We start from the raw sequence: 16736 nt of genomic DNA, 5'->3' as shown, positions 1-16736 counted from the left end.
ATATATATATATATATATATATATATATATATATATATATATATATACACACATATAAAAAGAAGATGTTGGGGGTAGGAGTTTAGTAATTTATTTATTTATTTTTGCTGTGTTGGGTATTCATTTCTGTGCGAGGGTTTTCTCTAGTTGTGGCAAGCGGGGGCCACTCTTCATCGCGGTGCACGGGCCTCTCACTATCGCAGCCTCTCTTGTTGTGGAGCACAGGCTCCAGATGCGCAGGCTCAGTAGTTGTGGCTCACAGGCCCAGTTGCTCCGCGGCATGTGGGATCCTCCCAGACCAGGGCTCGAACCTGTGTCCCCTGCATTGGCAGGCAGATTCTCAACCACTGCGCCACCAGGGAAGCCCCTGACTTATATTTTTATAACTTACATAACAGATATCATGTATGATCATTTCCGTTTTATTATACTGCAGAGTTCATTTCTTTAATGAAACGGGGAGAAATGATGTGATAGCCTCGGGCGGGGAACCCTGTGATTCTCTCAACAGGTGAAGTGTAAAACCTTTCCTTTATGAACAGTGGCCACGGAGGGAGGGAGGAAGCCCCAGGGTTGCTAAGGACAGTCTGGTTCAGGGTGCACAGGAGCCCTGATGCTTCAGTATGGACAGCACGCTCAAAACTCGGCTGAAATGGGACTTGGGAGAGAGAGAAGCCGAAACAAATGTTTTCATATTCATCAGCCCAGTGATGGCCGACAGTCTCTGGACACATCTGTGAATGTCAGGGGCCTCCAGTGAGTGCCTTCCTCCTGCTGGGTACCCTCCTTCTGTTTCCACTTTCCAAGAGTTTAGTCGCGGGACTTCCCTGGTGGTCCAGTGGTTAAAAATCTGCCTTCCAATGCAGGGGACGCAGGTTCGATCCCAGGTCGGGCAACTAAGATCCCACATGCTGCAGGGCAACTAAGCCCATGCGCTGCAAATACTGAGCCCACACCCCACAGCTAGAGAGCCCACGCGCCACAACTAGAGAAGCCTGCATGCCACAACGAAGATCCCGCGAGCTGCAACTAAGACCCGACGCAGCCAAATAAATAAATAAATAATTTTAAAAGGAAAAAAAAAAGAGTTTAGTTGTCTGTTCTGCTGGTATAACTCCAGCACTCAGCAACAAAGGCCAGACATCCCAGATTTGCTCAGCATTGCCCTCTGTGAGCCTTTCAGATCCGTCATCTTACCAACAGTTGAAGCCAATTATAATAACAAATGAACATTTCTAACAAGTCTTACAGAGCAGTCACTGTATATGTATATAGGCTCCCAGGTATTACATCATTTAATATCATACCAACAAGGGGACTAAACTAAGCTTCCAAAAAGGTACGTGAATTGCTAATGTCACACAGCAGGTCAGGATTTGAACCCAGTTGGCTGGCCCTGCAGCCCATCCTCCTTCCCTAGAGCACACTGAGAGCATCTACCCTACAACCAGTTCTTACCAGTGCAGCCGCAGGGCGTGCAGGAAAGCCGAGAGGCCCTCCATGATCAGAAGGATGGCTACCGTCAGAACAGCAAATATGGCAAAAATGATGAAGACCCCAATGAGTCCTCCCCAGCCTTGCACGCGAAGGCCAATGTTCATCACCATGGTCCAGAGCACTTCAGACAGTTCTGCAAGATGCAAGAGAAACGTTCTCAACCACACAGTTTATCTGGCAAATGCAGATTATTCTTACACCATAATCCTGGACCTGCACACCCTACGACTCAGCAACTCCACTCCCAGGTGGAGAAGGCGGTCATGTGTGCCCTAGGGTACCTGCGTGAGACTGTCTACGCAGCTTTGGAGGAGCTTCCAGCAAGAGGACAAGTACAGGAGGGCATATTATTCACCAATGAAAGTGAGCAGACCATAGCTACTGGCAGCAACGTGAATATATCCGAGTAACATCATCTTATGCCAAAGAAGCAAAACACAAAAGAATACATGTACTATGATTTGATATGCACTGAATGTTTGTTTCTCCCCCAGCCCCTCAAATTCATATATTAAAGCCCTAACCCCAAAGTGATTGGTACTTGGGAGATGAGGGTGGGATCCTCATGATGGGATTAGTGCCCTTATAAGAAGAGATACCAGAGAACCCCCCCACCCCTTCCAGGGAGATACTGTAATTACAGGAGTTTGTGCAAGGAAACAAACACAGCCAGAGCAGTCAAGACCACACAGACGCTGAGCACTTGCTTTTCTGCTGTAAGTCAACAATCAGGCTCACTGTCACTGCTTTGCTTTCTATCACTTTAGCACACATTTTGGCCTGGCTTCTCTGTTCTTGGCGTTATGCCCAGGGCTGGGAATGCAGAGATAAAAGTCAGGGTCCTTGCCTTTCAGGAGATGACAGTCTAGTAGGGAGACAGGCTAATGAGACAGAATTACAATCGGGGCTAGGATAGAGGCACCTCCAGAACCCAGGGGAAGGGCACCTTCCAGACTGGGGGCCAGGGAGGAAGACTACCCGGGAAAGGTGCTAGCTAAGCTGAGTTCTGAAGGAAGGATGAGACATCAGGTGGGGAGAGAGTGAAAGAAGGGAAGAATTTTACAGGCAAGGGAGCTGCAGGGCAAACATACAGAGGGGCCCAGCTAGTGCGGCATCTGCGGGAGCCTCAGTGCAGTTCCTTGTGGCCACTGCACATGAAATGGGGAAGTGAGTGGGGGCAATCAGGAGCCGGTGGGGCATGGAGGGAAATACCAAGAGACAAGACTAGAGAAGCAGGCAGAAACCAAGAGGGGTTTTACAAAGTAAGTTGATGAGTCAAGATTCCAGACTTAAGTCATTCTTGGGGCTTGAATCTTTATACCAAGAGATGCAAGGGGCCTGCAGAAACTAGGAAAGGCAAGGAAATAGATTCTCCCCAAGAGCTTCCAGAAAAAACAGACCTGCCAACACCTTGTTTATAGGACTTCTGGCCTCCAGAACGGTAAGATAATCAATTTCACAGTGTTCTGAGCTGCCACATATGTGGTAGTTTGTTACAGCAGCAACTGGAAGCTGATACAGAGGGTAACCATTCCAGCAAGATAAAGCCAGACCTACTGAAAAAGGTCACTTCTATTATGAAAGAAGAGCCATTCTTCTGGTCAGTGCACCAGAGATGACCCAGAAGGCACTTTCACCTAGAAGTACATTGCATCTGTTTCCAAAGGGACAGGCGATAGTGACCCTGCCATGCGGCCCGCTCACTCACGTGCATGCGCCAGGCTGAGGGCCCAGAGCCGGAGGTAGGAGGCTGTGTTGGAAATGCAGCCCAGGCAGTACTCAATCGTGTGGATGGCCTGATGCACAAAGACGTCTCCAAAGCTGAACTGAAAGAGAGAATTTGTAATGCTATTTCATTAAGTACTTTCTACTCAAACGTATTACAAATGATACAACGGACGCATAAGGCCTGGACTCTGCTGTTAAGACACTTCCAGTTGAATGAGGGGGAAATAGGTATTAATATATTTGTAGAAACAGAATGAGCAGCCCACAGTAGGACATGGTGTGTGTGCAGTAACATTTCCCAGAAATGGCTGAAAAGAGCTCAAAGCAGCAGAGTGGTTGGTTGGTAAGGGGAGCTGAGATTTGCGCTGAGCCGTGAAGAACAGGGAGGGAAAAAGAGAAGCCAGTTCATTCCTGGTAAAGAAAATGACTCCGGGTAAGGAAAAGGCAGGTGGTTGGGAGCATCATGAAGGTAAGTTTGGGAGAAAAACCATTTGGCTCGACTGGGAGCTTGCTGAGGTGAGGAAAGACTCAGCTGTGGAAGCCGTGGGAAAGGCAAGGATGGACACAATCGAGAAAACCACCTGGAGTCATGAGGAACCAGTAGAAGTATCTCAATAAAATAAAGAAATACTGGAGGCAAGATTAATCTGGTAGAAAAATGGATCAGGGAAAGGACAGCCCATAAGCAAAAAAAGCCAACTTGTTGATTATGTTAGTAATCCAGGTATGAGGGGAAAAGGAACAGTGCAAAGACAGCAATAGATCATTCTTTTCTTTCATTACTCTGATGTTATGAGGGAAACAATCTGACTGGCACCATCCCTGCCCTGAAGCAGCTCACCGCCCAGCAGGGAGAAGATGCAAACAGACAGTTACCACACGTCAGCATGGGAACTGCAATAACCAAGAATGCAGGGGTGCCGTGGGAACACAGAGAAGGGTCCCTCACCCAGCAGGGCCAGGGTCATACAGGGCTCTGAGGTCCCTGAGCCCAAATGGGTGAAAGAATGGCACTGGCAGAAATGAATACATTGGGGAAGGGGAGTAGCTGATTCCCAGACGTGTTGCGTTGCGGGTGATAGCTGGCCATACAGGCTGAATCTCTCAGTACAGACCAGCAGAGGCAGAACAGGCTCAGAGGAAAAGTCTGGGCTAGAAAGGGACACCTGGGACCACACCAGTGCGAGGAGTGAGAGTGGGAGCTAAGAGAAAATGAACTAGGGGAAGATCATGAGAAGAAGAGCTGCCACACTTAGGAAACATCTCAACTCAGAGATAAGAAAGAAGGAAACTGATGACGAAATGAAAAGGTCAAAGAGCTGGGAGCAGTCACAGGGCTGAGGTCCAGGACGTCAAGGATGGAGGGATATCCAGGAAGAAATGGGGGTTGTGGTCACTGGGGGTTGTAGTCAGATGCTATGGGGAAAAGACCAAAATCAGTGCCTCCCCTCCCATTCATCAGTGAAAACAGCAGAGAGGAACTGAAGGGGCGGGGATGGGCAGAGGTGGAGAGAGTGGGTAGAGAGAGTCACAGTAACAGAGGAACGTCTGGTGAAGAATGAACCTCAGCCAGAGAGAGGTCTGGCTTTGCCCTGGCTCCTGGGAGGCAACCTCTAAACGCCTGGCATTTCCCAAGTGAAAGAAACGTCTGATATTCACGGTCCGTCCCTGGGACCACACCTCACCACTTTTGCTAATGAGGTGTCTATGGTGGGCACTTGGTAGTTTACGGGGGAGCTGGCTTCACGTTGAGAGTTGAGACTTTCAGCCACACGTTATCAACCCAAACGCATCTCCAGGGAGGGGACAGAGCCGGAGATTGAGTGCAACCACCTGGATTGCACTTGGGTCAATCACACCTACATAATGACACCCCCATAAAACATCAAACACAGAAGCTCACGGGAGCTTCCTGAGTTAACAATACGATAATTCTGCCACATGTCAATGCCGGGAGAGTCATGCATCCCTAAGAACACAGAAGCTTTGCATCTGGAACCTTCCCAGTGTCAGATTCTGCTTACTTGTGTCTTCCTCTGGCTGGTTCTGATTTGTAGACTTTTGTTGTAAGTAAAACTGTAATTGAAAGTATAGCATTCTCCTGAGTTCTGTGAGCTGTCTACAAATGACTGAACAAGAGGGAGTCTGAGGGGACCTCCAGACTTGTGGGTGGTGTCAGAAGTGTTGGGCAGACTTGGCAGTCTGGAGAACTGGGCCCTTAACCTGGAGTTTGGCTAACTCCGGGTGCGGACAGAAGTGGGACAGGACCTGGAGGGGGAAGCAGAGTCGAGCCTGTATGTGCCTTGTGCTGGGAGACCCAGGCATTATTGTACTGGGAGAAGAGCCATCAAATGGGGCCTGAAGCTGCTCCCAGTGAAGGCAGCTGGTTCACAAAGGAGGTGGCAGGTGAACATTGACCGGATATATACCGAGGCCACGAGGAGGATGGATGAGGAGGGTTGTACTGGACAGGCTGGGACTTGATGAGTCAGAAGATGTGTGGGTTGGATTCTAAAACGTTCCAGCAGGTCTGACAGACCTAGTAACACCAATCGCCATGACTATGGGTTACTCTCTGTACCTGGAATCTTGTTGGGAAAACTTTCCATGATCCAGATTTTTCATTCATTCTAATTGACTATTCATTGGTGCAGATGAATACTTGTTGGTTTTTTTAAAGTAATTAACACCACAGACGGAGTTATTTATAGCATTTCTCAGGCCTCAGGAACCCTGTCCCCACTCCAGAATTAGAACAGAGCTCGGGTTAAAACCCCCTGCCCAGGGTTCAGGACCGTGGGTGACTTCAGTCATGGTATAAAAACAGCCCGCCGTCTTGTCTGGGAAAACATGGTACATTCCTGAGCGGGGAGTGGCTGCCCTTGGATGGAAAGGGACAGGGAGGGAGGAGAGAAGAACACATGAATTTGTGACTTCCCCTGAGAGGCAGACAATGTTACAAAGATAAGTGAACAAAGAAGAGATTGAGCCAGGGTTGAGGCCAGAGGCGGGGATGGCATCTGAGGGTGCTTACGCTGGGGGTGAGGACTGAGAATAAATAACCCACTTCTTTTTCATTATTATTATTATTATTAATTTTGCGGTACACAGGCCTCTCACTGTTGTGGCCTCTCCCGTTGCGGAGCACAGGCTCCAGACGCGCAGGCTCAGCGGCCATGGCTCACGGGCCCAGCCGCTCCGCGGCATGTGGGATCCTCCCGGACCGGGGCACGAACCCGTGTCCCCTGCATTGGCAGGCGGACTCTCAACCACTGTGCCACCAGGGAAGCCCCATAACCCACTTCTTGCTTCAATATAAGGGACCAGACTTGGCCTCTGCTCTCATGAGTGAGGGTCACTGATGGGAAAGATCATCATAAATTTACAGACTCCCAGGGGCACAGTTCTGAGCCAAGGAGACTCAGTAACATTTAGGACCTTCTTTGTCACTAAACGTGAGGCTGATATTCACCTCACACTCACAGATAGAGCGGCACCTGGGCGAAATTATTTAAAATGCTCCCTGATTGGTTGGTAAGTAGCTGCAAGCTTAAGTGCCCCCCCTTTCCTGGGACCTCCCCAACTTCCCATGACTCAGTGATGACAGGGTTGCCACCAGCAGGGTCCTCCCAACCCTCCCAGCTCTACTGCCTAAGTCCGTTCTGATTGGCTGGTGCCCACACGCTACTGGCTGTCAAATACGTGAGCACCATCCCTGACTAGATCTGGCTTCTAGAATCTGTACAAACTGGAAGTCTTCATAGGGTGTCAAGTCCCAAATACCTCTTCCCTCTGCTTTAGATAAGCAATTAATTTTTTGGCCATGCAGCTCGTGGGATCTCAGTTCCGCAACCAGGGATCAAACCTGGGCCATGGGAGTGACAGCACCAAATCCTAACCACTAGGCCACCAGGGAACTCCCCCAGATACCTCTTCATCGTGGTCATCCTGAGCCCCATGGGCACCTGCAGAAGTCCTGTGACCAGGGCTCACGGAAGGATTGGAGTTGTCACCTTCAATGTCCTCGGTGGCATCTTCTTGGATCCTGGAGGCCTGTAGCTTTCAGCAAATAAGAAAATGCAGTGTGAAATTCACCCTTCGAATGAAAAAACTTCTATATAAAATAAAGGCTCTCATTAAATATTAGCCATGTCCCAGATACTGTTCTAAACCTTCTATTCAATCTTTTTATGTAAGCACAATTATCACCCCATTTTACAGAGAAGTAAACTTAAGTAACAGAAAGGTTAAGAAATGAGCCCAGGACTGCACAGCTGGTAAGGCTAGTTAGTGGCAGAGCCAGGATTCAAATCCAGGCAGTCTAATTCCAGGGCATGTGCTTTTCTCCACTGTGTTCCAGAATGTGCCAAATTAATCACACTCTTTACAGTAAACCAATTGTCGTGTGACCCAAACAGCCAGATTTCTACAAGCAAAATTAGGAGAGATTAATGACTGCTATGGTCTGAATGTTTGTGTCCCCCCACAAAATTCATGTTAAAATCCTAACCCCCAAAGATGAAAGTATTAGAAAGTGGAGCCTTTGGAAGGCACTTAGGTCATGAGGGTGGAGCCCTCGTGAATGGGATTAGTGCCTTATAAAAGAGGCTTCAGAGAGCTCCCGAGCTCCTCCCATCAGGTGAGGACACAGAGAGATGTCAGCAGTGAACCAGGAAAGGGGCCTCACCAGAAGGTGACGATGCTGACACCTTATATTGGACTTCTAGCCTTCAGAACTGTGAGCAATAAATTTCTGTTGTTTTAGCCACCCAGTGTGTGGTATTTTGTTACAGCAGCCCAAACGGACTAGACAATGACTTTTCCAACACAAATATACTTTTTAAAATAAAAACATCACTTTATGAAAACAGCTAAGAAAAAAATTCAAGGAAAAAAAAAAACTAGGTGTAGTCACCATTCAATTTGGCCTGGTTTTCTCCTTGAGTCTGAAGAAAATATTTCTTTCAAGTCACTGTGAAATTTAATGTCCCACATCCAAAGTTTTTCCTAGAATAATTTCACGGGTGGCATATGGCAAATTAGGCATTAAAGTGTCTTTACCATTCTTTCTTCAGCAGGTCTGAACCTGATATTTGCAGATCTTTGGGCAAAGGTACAAATGAAAGCCCACGTGCCATATGTTTAAATATTTAAAAGTTAGAAATCAAGCCAACAAACTCCTAAATAAAATATGTTCTGGCGTCTGTCTTGATAAATAAATTCTCACAAGAACTTGGAAGGCCAGGTTCAAATTCAGCATCCCACACCAGGACATGGCAGCATGGGAGAGCTGGCCCTGCACCCCGGCATGTGACCCTTCCCTTCTCACCTGTGATTTCATCTCACAGCACAAGGGCCGTGGCCTCGTGTGCACATGCGTGGACACTCCCACCCAAATGTCTACGTTCCACCCACACTCCCTCCTTGGGAGTCCTGCTGCCCCTTGGCCACACCAGGGTCACTGGTACCCAGGCCGGTGCTGTGGTTGGCCCTTTTTATGCCCTGGAAGTGGGCTTGTGTCCATCTGGACAGGAATTCCAGGGTGCTGGGTACCAAGAGGGGGCTCTGGGTAAGCCTTTCCCCTTGGCCCATGGTTCCTTGCCCCATGGTGAGGAAATGGGGCTCAAGTTAACATTACTTTGTCTTCTTGAAATCCTATTTTCTCTCCCCATCAACTTAAGGAAGAAAATACCAAAGGAGAAACAGACAGTTTTTCCATTTCCATCTTTAAATGCTAGCCTTTTCTGGTCATATCCTGAAATTGGTTCAAATGAGCATGAACAACTGTGTAGAAGCGTGACCCTGGGACTTTGTGGATCTTACTGACTCTTCTTCCCGTTCAAAATATACTTTGCAATCCCCCTAACTAAACATCTCACAATGTTTGAGCTGGATGCCGTCTGAAATAAAATAGTAATCAATTTTAAATGAGTTACTTGCAACTGTCTAAAAACACGTAAAACACACGTGCACAAAGACAGACACAAGGATGTTCACAGCAGCACTATTTGTAATTACTAACAACACTGGAAAAAAGCCAAATAACTATCAATATACGAATGGATAACCAAATTGTGGTATATTCACGCAAGGGAATACTATAATACATAGCTATCTCTCTCTCTCTCTCTCACACACACACACACACACACACACACACACACACGCGCACACACAATCTCTCAAACATAACACTGGATGAAGGAAGCCAGACCCAGACGAAGGCGTGGTGTATGGTTCCACTTACATAAAGTTCCAGAGCAGGGAAGACTAACCTATGGTGTTAGACGTCGGGATAGTGGTTGACCTTGGGGTGACAGTGACCGGAAGGAAGCACACGGGGACTTCAGGGTCTATGGTGTTCTGCGTCGCTATCTGACTGCTGGTCACACGGATGTGTTCGTGTGATGATACTTCACTGATCTGTGCCCTTATCATTTGTGCCCTTTGATGTATATAGGTTATACTTCAATGAATTTTAGCATAGAAAACACGCATGTAAATGCAAAGATTTTAAACAGAAATGCAAAGTTACTTCACCGTGACCTGGGATACGGAGTGATAGGAGACCTGGGTCCACGGCAGCAAGTCAGAAGAGGAAGCGGAATGTGGGTGGTCCAGGCGGTCCAGGGGGCTGGCGTGAGTAGTTCTGGGGAGGAGGTGTGCGCTCACTGGCTGCCTACAGGGTGCGTGCCAAAAGGGCCACATCACAGGTGGTCCTCTCGTGAAGGGGTTTCCAAACCATGTCCTGCAGGGACCCAGGGCTACAGGGTTACAGAAGAGCCTGAGGAGATGGGACCTCTGCTCATTTCCCCCAAGGCCCATCAGAACAAGTCTGTTTATAATTTCTATGAACTGGGCCTCTTTAAGGCTTCACAGGGGGACTTGAGAGGAGGCCAGATAATTCCATTATGGAATCATCTCTTGGATGGAGGTGGAAGGAAATGTTTCTAACATGAAAAAGGACCATGTAATCAGCAGCCTAAGGAGTCAATCGACAGCTACACAACCCAGGGGCCAAGGAGGCAGGCCTCCAAGCAGCCTTTGGGAGCCCCTGTTCCCCTGAGTCAGCCTAGGAGGTATCGCCCAAGATGGCAGACTACAAAAGCACCTCTACTTCCTTCCCTGTCATACAAGTCATCTGTGGGGAAAAGGGAGAAATCCGTCACTTTGGCCTCAGCCACTATTTAAACAGCTTTTGTGGAGCAAAGAATAAGACAAGCTATGGTTTGAGAGTCCTGGGACTCAGGTGAGCCAGCAGTAACCTAGTCCTCGACTCACAGACAGGTTGAGTTTCTAAGAAAGACAGTTGCATCTGTTTCTGCAGAAAGGTATTTGCCACCTTCCTTTGAAACACCAGTTCACCTATTTGGACAATGGTCCACCTCAACTCTCCTTTACCATCTTGGTCTCTCACCTATTAACCAAACAACAAACAAGCAGTCTTTGGTTTGCCTTCCTGTGTATTTATATCCCACATAAATTATATTTCAGACAGGTTTTGGATCTGGTCAAGGCTGGCAGGAAATAGTGGGAGAGGTAGGTGATTTAGAAAGAGAGCGCCACCTAGAGACGAACCTCCTGAACTCCAGCCTGGACCCACCCAGGTCCCCGACTCTACCATCAGCCATGTCAGGGTGTGGAGAAAAGGGAACACTCTTGCAGTGCTGGTGGGAATGTGAATTGGTACAGCCACTATGGAGAACAGTATGGAGGTTCCTTAAAAAACTACAAATAGAATTACCATATGACCCAGCAATCCCACTACCGGGCATATACCCTGAGAAAAACCATAATTCAAAAAGAGTCATGTACCAAAATGTTCATTGCAGCTCTATTTACAATAGCCCGGAGATGGAAACAACCTAAGTGCCCATCATCGGATGAATGGATAAAGAAGATGTGGCACATATATACGATGGAATATTACTCAGCCATAAAAAGAAATGAAATTGAGCTATTTGTAATGAGGTGGATAGACCTAGAGTCTGTCATACAGAGTGAAGTAAGTCAGAAAGAGAAAGACAAATACCGTATGCTAATACATATATATGGAATTTAAGAAAAAAAATGTCATGAAGAACCTAGGGGTAAGATAGGAATAAAGACACAGACCTACTAGAGAACGGACTTGAGGATATGGGGAGGGGAAAGGGTGATCTGTGACAAAGCGAGAGAGAGGCATGGACATATATACACTACCGAACGTAAGGTAGATAGCTAGTGGGAAGCAGCCACACAGCACAGGGAGATCAGCTCGGTGCTTTGTGACCGCCTGGAGGGGTGGGATAGGGAGGGAGACGCAAGAGGGAAGAGATATGGGAACATATGTATATGTATAACTGATTCACTTTGTTATAAAGCAGAAACTAACACACCACTGTAAAGCAATTATACCCCAATAAAGATGTTAAAAAAAAAAAGTTTACCTGAAAATATTTCCAACCACTTAAAACATACGTGATATCAGCACAGCCCACTTAATCTTTCGCACTAACAGAGGGAAGCAGAGACCGATCATCTCAAACAGTGCCTGTGTGTCATTTCTAGACTCTAATGGTCCCTGGAAGGTTAATCTTCCCAAATCCTATTTGATTTAGGCTGACAGTAAACACTTCATCACCCCCTGAGAAACCTGAGGCTCAGGAGAAGTTGAGACAAAAGGAGGAAGTGGGCTGAAACTGGTGTTTGACAATAGGGTGAAAATCAGAAAAACAAGAACAGACTTATTTAAACGTGTTTCCTCCTCTAGTTCCCTCTCACCATCTGTAACATAATACAGTAAAAGCCCACAACTTTATTTTTTTCCCCACAACTTCAGAATCCTGATGAAAACAACTTTCAATACTCATTAACACACTAAAACTACAGTAAAAGACTCTTATTTTCAACTAATAAAACCACCACATTCCGAGCCTTAAAAGTCATCACCTACCACTTGACTCAGCACACACACCCCAAGCACGGTTTGCAGCACGAAAGATTTAAATGCGACCATTATGCTGGAATCAAGAAAGCCCCAAGGAAAAGCTGAGCTCTACGGTAGGAAGCATCCCCGGGGTGGGCCAGTTCCTCACCTCACCAGGTCCTTCAGGCCCTGGTCAATGCGGTGTTCTCTCTAAAGCCCAACTTACACTTGCAGGGAGCCCACATTCCCACCCGCAGTGAGTGAACGGAAGTGGATGCCGCTTACCTGGGATCTCCGATGACTGGCTCTGAGAATAAACGGCTTAATCAGAAGCATCCACGGCACAGAAATCAAAGCCATAATAACACAGAAGCTCTGGACTTCTTGCTGTAAGACCAAAGCCGTAAGATCCTATCATTACAAGGTGACTGCACAGCACGTTTCACACGATTCAAATGGTAAATATGTATCGTTTCAACTGGACTTTATTGGGAGTGATCTACAGCGTTTCAATGGACCCATTCACCCTCCCACCTTGGGCTATTCCCAGTGCAGGGAGACAGCTGTCAGTCCAGAGGTACGGGGTGTCCACTCATGGTGGACACTGGAGTCTCCCTGTCTTTATTCCTTACTCTCCAAGTGGTCCCTTATCATACACCCGCACCATGTGGAGCCTGTCATTGGACAGAAGAGCTCATGAGCCACATCATAAGGGCAGCTTTATTTGTCCCTGGTCCCCTTGACTCTGCTCCGTGGGGACAGTCAGCCCTGGCCCTGGACAAAGCACTGGCCTGGCACTGCGCTGGCCACTCTGGAGTGACCAAAAGTCCTTGGGTCACTTTAAGTCACAAACTTACTGTCTCCATCAGTAACCTTGTATTTCCAGTACTACTAAGCCCTTGTGCTCTCTTTTTCAAAACAATCATCCCCTACTCGCACAGACTCATTGTGGGTGAGTCACCTAACGGGTCCTGGGACGCCTGGGCTGAACTCTCTTTTGCTGTCTCTCTCGCTGTCACAATTCACTTTGGAGTGAGGCATCTATGGTCATCATGCCTCGCTGAAGCCCAGGCGACATCCCATTTTATCATCCTGTCACATATTTCCTTTCACATCCTCACCCCCAACTCTTTTTCCTACCCTCCCGAGTCACTGGGTTTGAGGACTGACCCAGAGCTGCTATGATCTGAAGAACCAGGACTCCTGGGAAGGCTTCATCAGAGCCATTGAAAAGGTGTAGAAATGGGGTGCTCAGAGTAAAAGGGAAAACGCTTCTTGAGCCCTCACATTTCTTTAACTGTTCTGGCCAAGCTCCCAGTGAGACAATTTATCATCATCCCAATTGTAGCAAGATTTACCCCGATAACAGTGGAAACATTTTATCTTCTCCATCTCCTACCCTCCTCCACTCTTATTTTCTTTTATTTTATTCTTGGCTGCGTTGGGTCTTCGTTACTGGCCGTGGGCTTTCTCTAGTTGTGGTGAGCGGGGGCTACTCTTCGTTGCGGTGCACGGGCTTCTCATTGCGGTGGCTTCTCTTGTTGCATAGCACGAGCCCTACACGTGTGGGCTTCAGTAGTTGTGGCACACGGGCTCTGGAGCACAGGCTCAGTAGTTGTGGCATACAGGCTTCAGTAGTTGTGGCACGCAGGCTCAGTAGTTGTGGCTCGCGGGCTCTAGAGCACAGGCTCAGTAGTTGTGATGCACAGGGCTTCGTTGCTCCACGGCATGTGGGATCTTCCCAGACCAGGGAGAAGACCTATGTCCCCTGCATTGGCAGGTGGAGTCTTAACCACTGCGCCACCAGGGAAGCCCCCTCCTCCACTCTTAACTGCTCCCAAGGAGGGGGAGAACCACGGGAACACACACTGCACTTGCCAGTCCCAGGCCCCTATCCTCGAAGCTACCTCGTTGCCATTTGCCCATTTAGATATGATGCTTTTTCCCTTCACAATGTACAAAGCAACCAGAGATGTCTACTTATCTGTTGCTCTTCTTCTTTGATATTGAAACATGGCACGAAGCAACCAGGGCGGTGTTTGGAGGAGGCTGTATTAGTAACTTACACTGTCTCTTCCAGCTGCATGACGGGAAGATGAGGTTATGGAAACTGCAAACTGTGTCTAGATAATGAATCTTCATTCCAGGGTGTGGAAACCAGCCAACTCCAAATAACATTTTTGAATGGAAAAAAGCTGGAAAAGCCATTCACTGTTCAATGTTCAATGCACTAAGACAGGACTTTAGTCTTTAGGAAAAGAATTAGCACATGAACTATGTGGTGGATCTGAGTACCGTGCCTCAAAGAGAAGACTTGTTTGGGAAATCCAAGTGAACTTTCGTTTAGACTCCAGCATTGCATAAACGAACCTTCCAGATACATTCATTTAATGCCAATAGTCTAGGGATGGTTCCTACACCATCGATGCATAACAAACAGGTGCAACAATAGTAAGGTGGGATACAAGAGAGCTTTCAGAGCTATATGTCGTCTCTGATTATTCGCTAAAATCATTCCTTACTTTTTCTTCTTCTTATTTGCTGCTTCTATAGGGGAGGAGAACGCAGCTAGGATTCAAACTCATGAGGACGTGTGCAGCTGTAGGAGGAGCATGGCTGTAACTGGGACCCAGGATGAGCGGTCACTGGCAGGTGCCATGTGCTGGTATTGGGAAATCTAGCCCTAGAGCTTGATTCAGAGGAATTAGAACCTATGTAAGTGGGTCCTTCCTTAGTGAAAATCTACCAGCAAACAATATCATCAGGTTATCACTGGGAGAGGCCAGAGGAAAAGAACTATTTGTGTTACCAAAAATTAGTCACTGAGATATTTTTTTTTTTTGTGGTACGCGGGCCTCTCACTCTTGTGGCCTCTCCCGTTGTGGAGCACAGGCTCCAGACGCACAGGCTCAGCGACCATGGCTCACGGGCCCAGCCACTCCGCGGCACGCGGGATCTTCCCGGACCGGGGCACAAACCCACGTCCCCCGCATCGGCAGGCGGACTCTCAACCACTGCGCCACCAGGGAAGCCCTCACTGAGATATTTTTATAGCCACCTGTCATGGGACATTTATACTTTTTTAAAATAAAATATTAAGTTGATAATGAGGCTGAAAGAAACAGAAGTCAGAATGGCAATAACGTCCAACTGTTGGAAGGTATCATCCACAGAAGAAGAGCCCAAAGAAAAACAGAAAAAGCATCTCCAATGAGCCCCGGAAGCTCATAGGACAGCGTGAATTTGGGTCAGTTTTCCAGAAACTCACTCCCCCTGTGAACAGAGGGATTCTTCTTCTTGACTCTATTTCAATTTTCTTTCTTGTGAACCTTAACTAGAGTTTACTTTTATAATAAAAGATTATTCATTTTTAAGGTGCTATTGAGAGCACTTACCGTTTCAAGCCAATCAATCCCAAGGATTATTTTTTTTCTTTCTTCGCAGACAACGTACAAGCTCATTTTCAACCCCGCAGCAATAATCCCTCCCACGTATCACCCAGATAGGAACGGCTGGAGCCACACCGCAGCACTGCCCTCAGCACCCAGCCATTCATCCAATAGGACCTTCTGAATCTGAAGAACCTAACACATCGGGTGCTGAGACGGCTCAGTCTTGCAAGTAATTACTCTCTGCGATACCCAAGGGTAGGAGAGAGATTTAACATAATCAAGTGCGTAAAAGAAGAAAAAAGACCCATCAGTACCTGATGTTCGTATAGGGGTGCGTTCGAAGGGTCATTATAGTTAAACAGGAACATGTTGATGAAGTGAATGAGGATGCTCGGGGCTCGCCGGGACACAGAGACGTCGAAGGAGCACCATTTGAAAATGATCATGAAGACCAGGTATCCGAAAAGACACAGGATAAAAATCATCTCGGGGATGAACTGCAGAACGATGTTGAGAGTGTTCCTGAAGAATCTGAGGGTGGGAAACATACACACGTACAAGACAGAACATCGAAGGAATACCAACAACTCACTATTCTCTCCAAATCACCACATGTTCATTTCTTTGAACCCTGCATCCACTCCCCAGGCACGTGGCAATCATGCATGGCTGGAGAAGAGGAGAAAGAAAGGTGCTTTTGCACAAAAGGTTCAGAGAGAACCAGGGTCTAGAAGATAAAGTCTGAGGCAGAGGGCAGGCTCACAGAGACAACTGATGATCTGGCCGCAGCTTCCCATGCAGACCGGATTCATATCAACACAGTTAATGGTACAAGGATATAGAAGCATGGCTTGGCAGGTTTTCCCCTAAGGATGCCCTAGGACAGGGGTCGGTCAACAATGGCCCACAGGCCAAACTGAGCCCATCACCTAGCTGTGTACAGCTTACAAGTTAAAAATGGTTTTTACATCATTAAGTGGTTGGGGGGAAAAATCAAAAGAATATTTGATGACACGTGAAATGATAGGAAATTCAAATTTCAGTTTTCATAAATAAAGTTCTATTGGAACACACTCACACTCATTTGTTTACAGAGTCTGTGGCAGCATTCACACTACAACACCAGAAGTGAGTAGCTGTGACACAGACCATCTGGCCTGCAAAGCCTAAAACATTTACTATGTGGCCCTTTACAGAGAAAATTTGCCACC

The 16736-nt window shown here is 47.3% G+C and overlaps 1 protein-coding gene across 1 annotated transcript in view; it reads right to left on the bottom strand.

Annotated features, from left to right (window-relative positions):
* ATP6V0A4 (ATPase H+ transporting V0 subunit a4) overlaps nt 1-16736 on the bottom strand; it is a 39442-nt gene that overhangs the window by 1205 nt on the left and 21501 nt on the right. Inside the window, exons 12-16 of the mRNA XM_027101299.1 lie at nt 15840-16056; nt 12419-12520; nt 7156-7284; nt 3206-3323; nt 1459-1630 (exon numbers count right to left, since the gene is read on the bottom strand). Of these exons, the coding sequence (XP_026957100.1) occupies nt 1459-1630; nt 3206-3323; nt 7156-7284; nt 12419-12520; nt 15840-16056 (738 nt within the window). The remainder of the gene's footprint in view (nt 1-1458; nt 1631-3205; nt 3324-7155; nt 7285-12418; nt 12521-15839; nt 16057-16736) is intronic.

This window comes from Aethalodelphis obliquidens, unplaced genomic scaffold (genome assembly GCF_003676395.1).
Source record: "Aethalodelphis obliquidens isolate GAN/ISIS:26980383/991018 unplaced genomic scaffold, ASM367639v1 scaffold5, whole genome shotgun sequence".
Classification (NCBI taxonomy): Eukaryota; Metazoa; Chordata; class Mammalia; order Artiodactyla; family Delphinidae; genus Aethalodelphis; species Aethalodelphis obliquidens.
The sequence above is the reverse complement of the archived record's forward strand: the minus strand, read 5'-3'. Positions and strand labels throughout refer to the sequence as shown.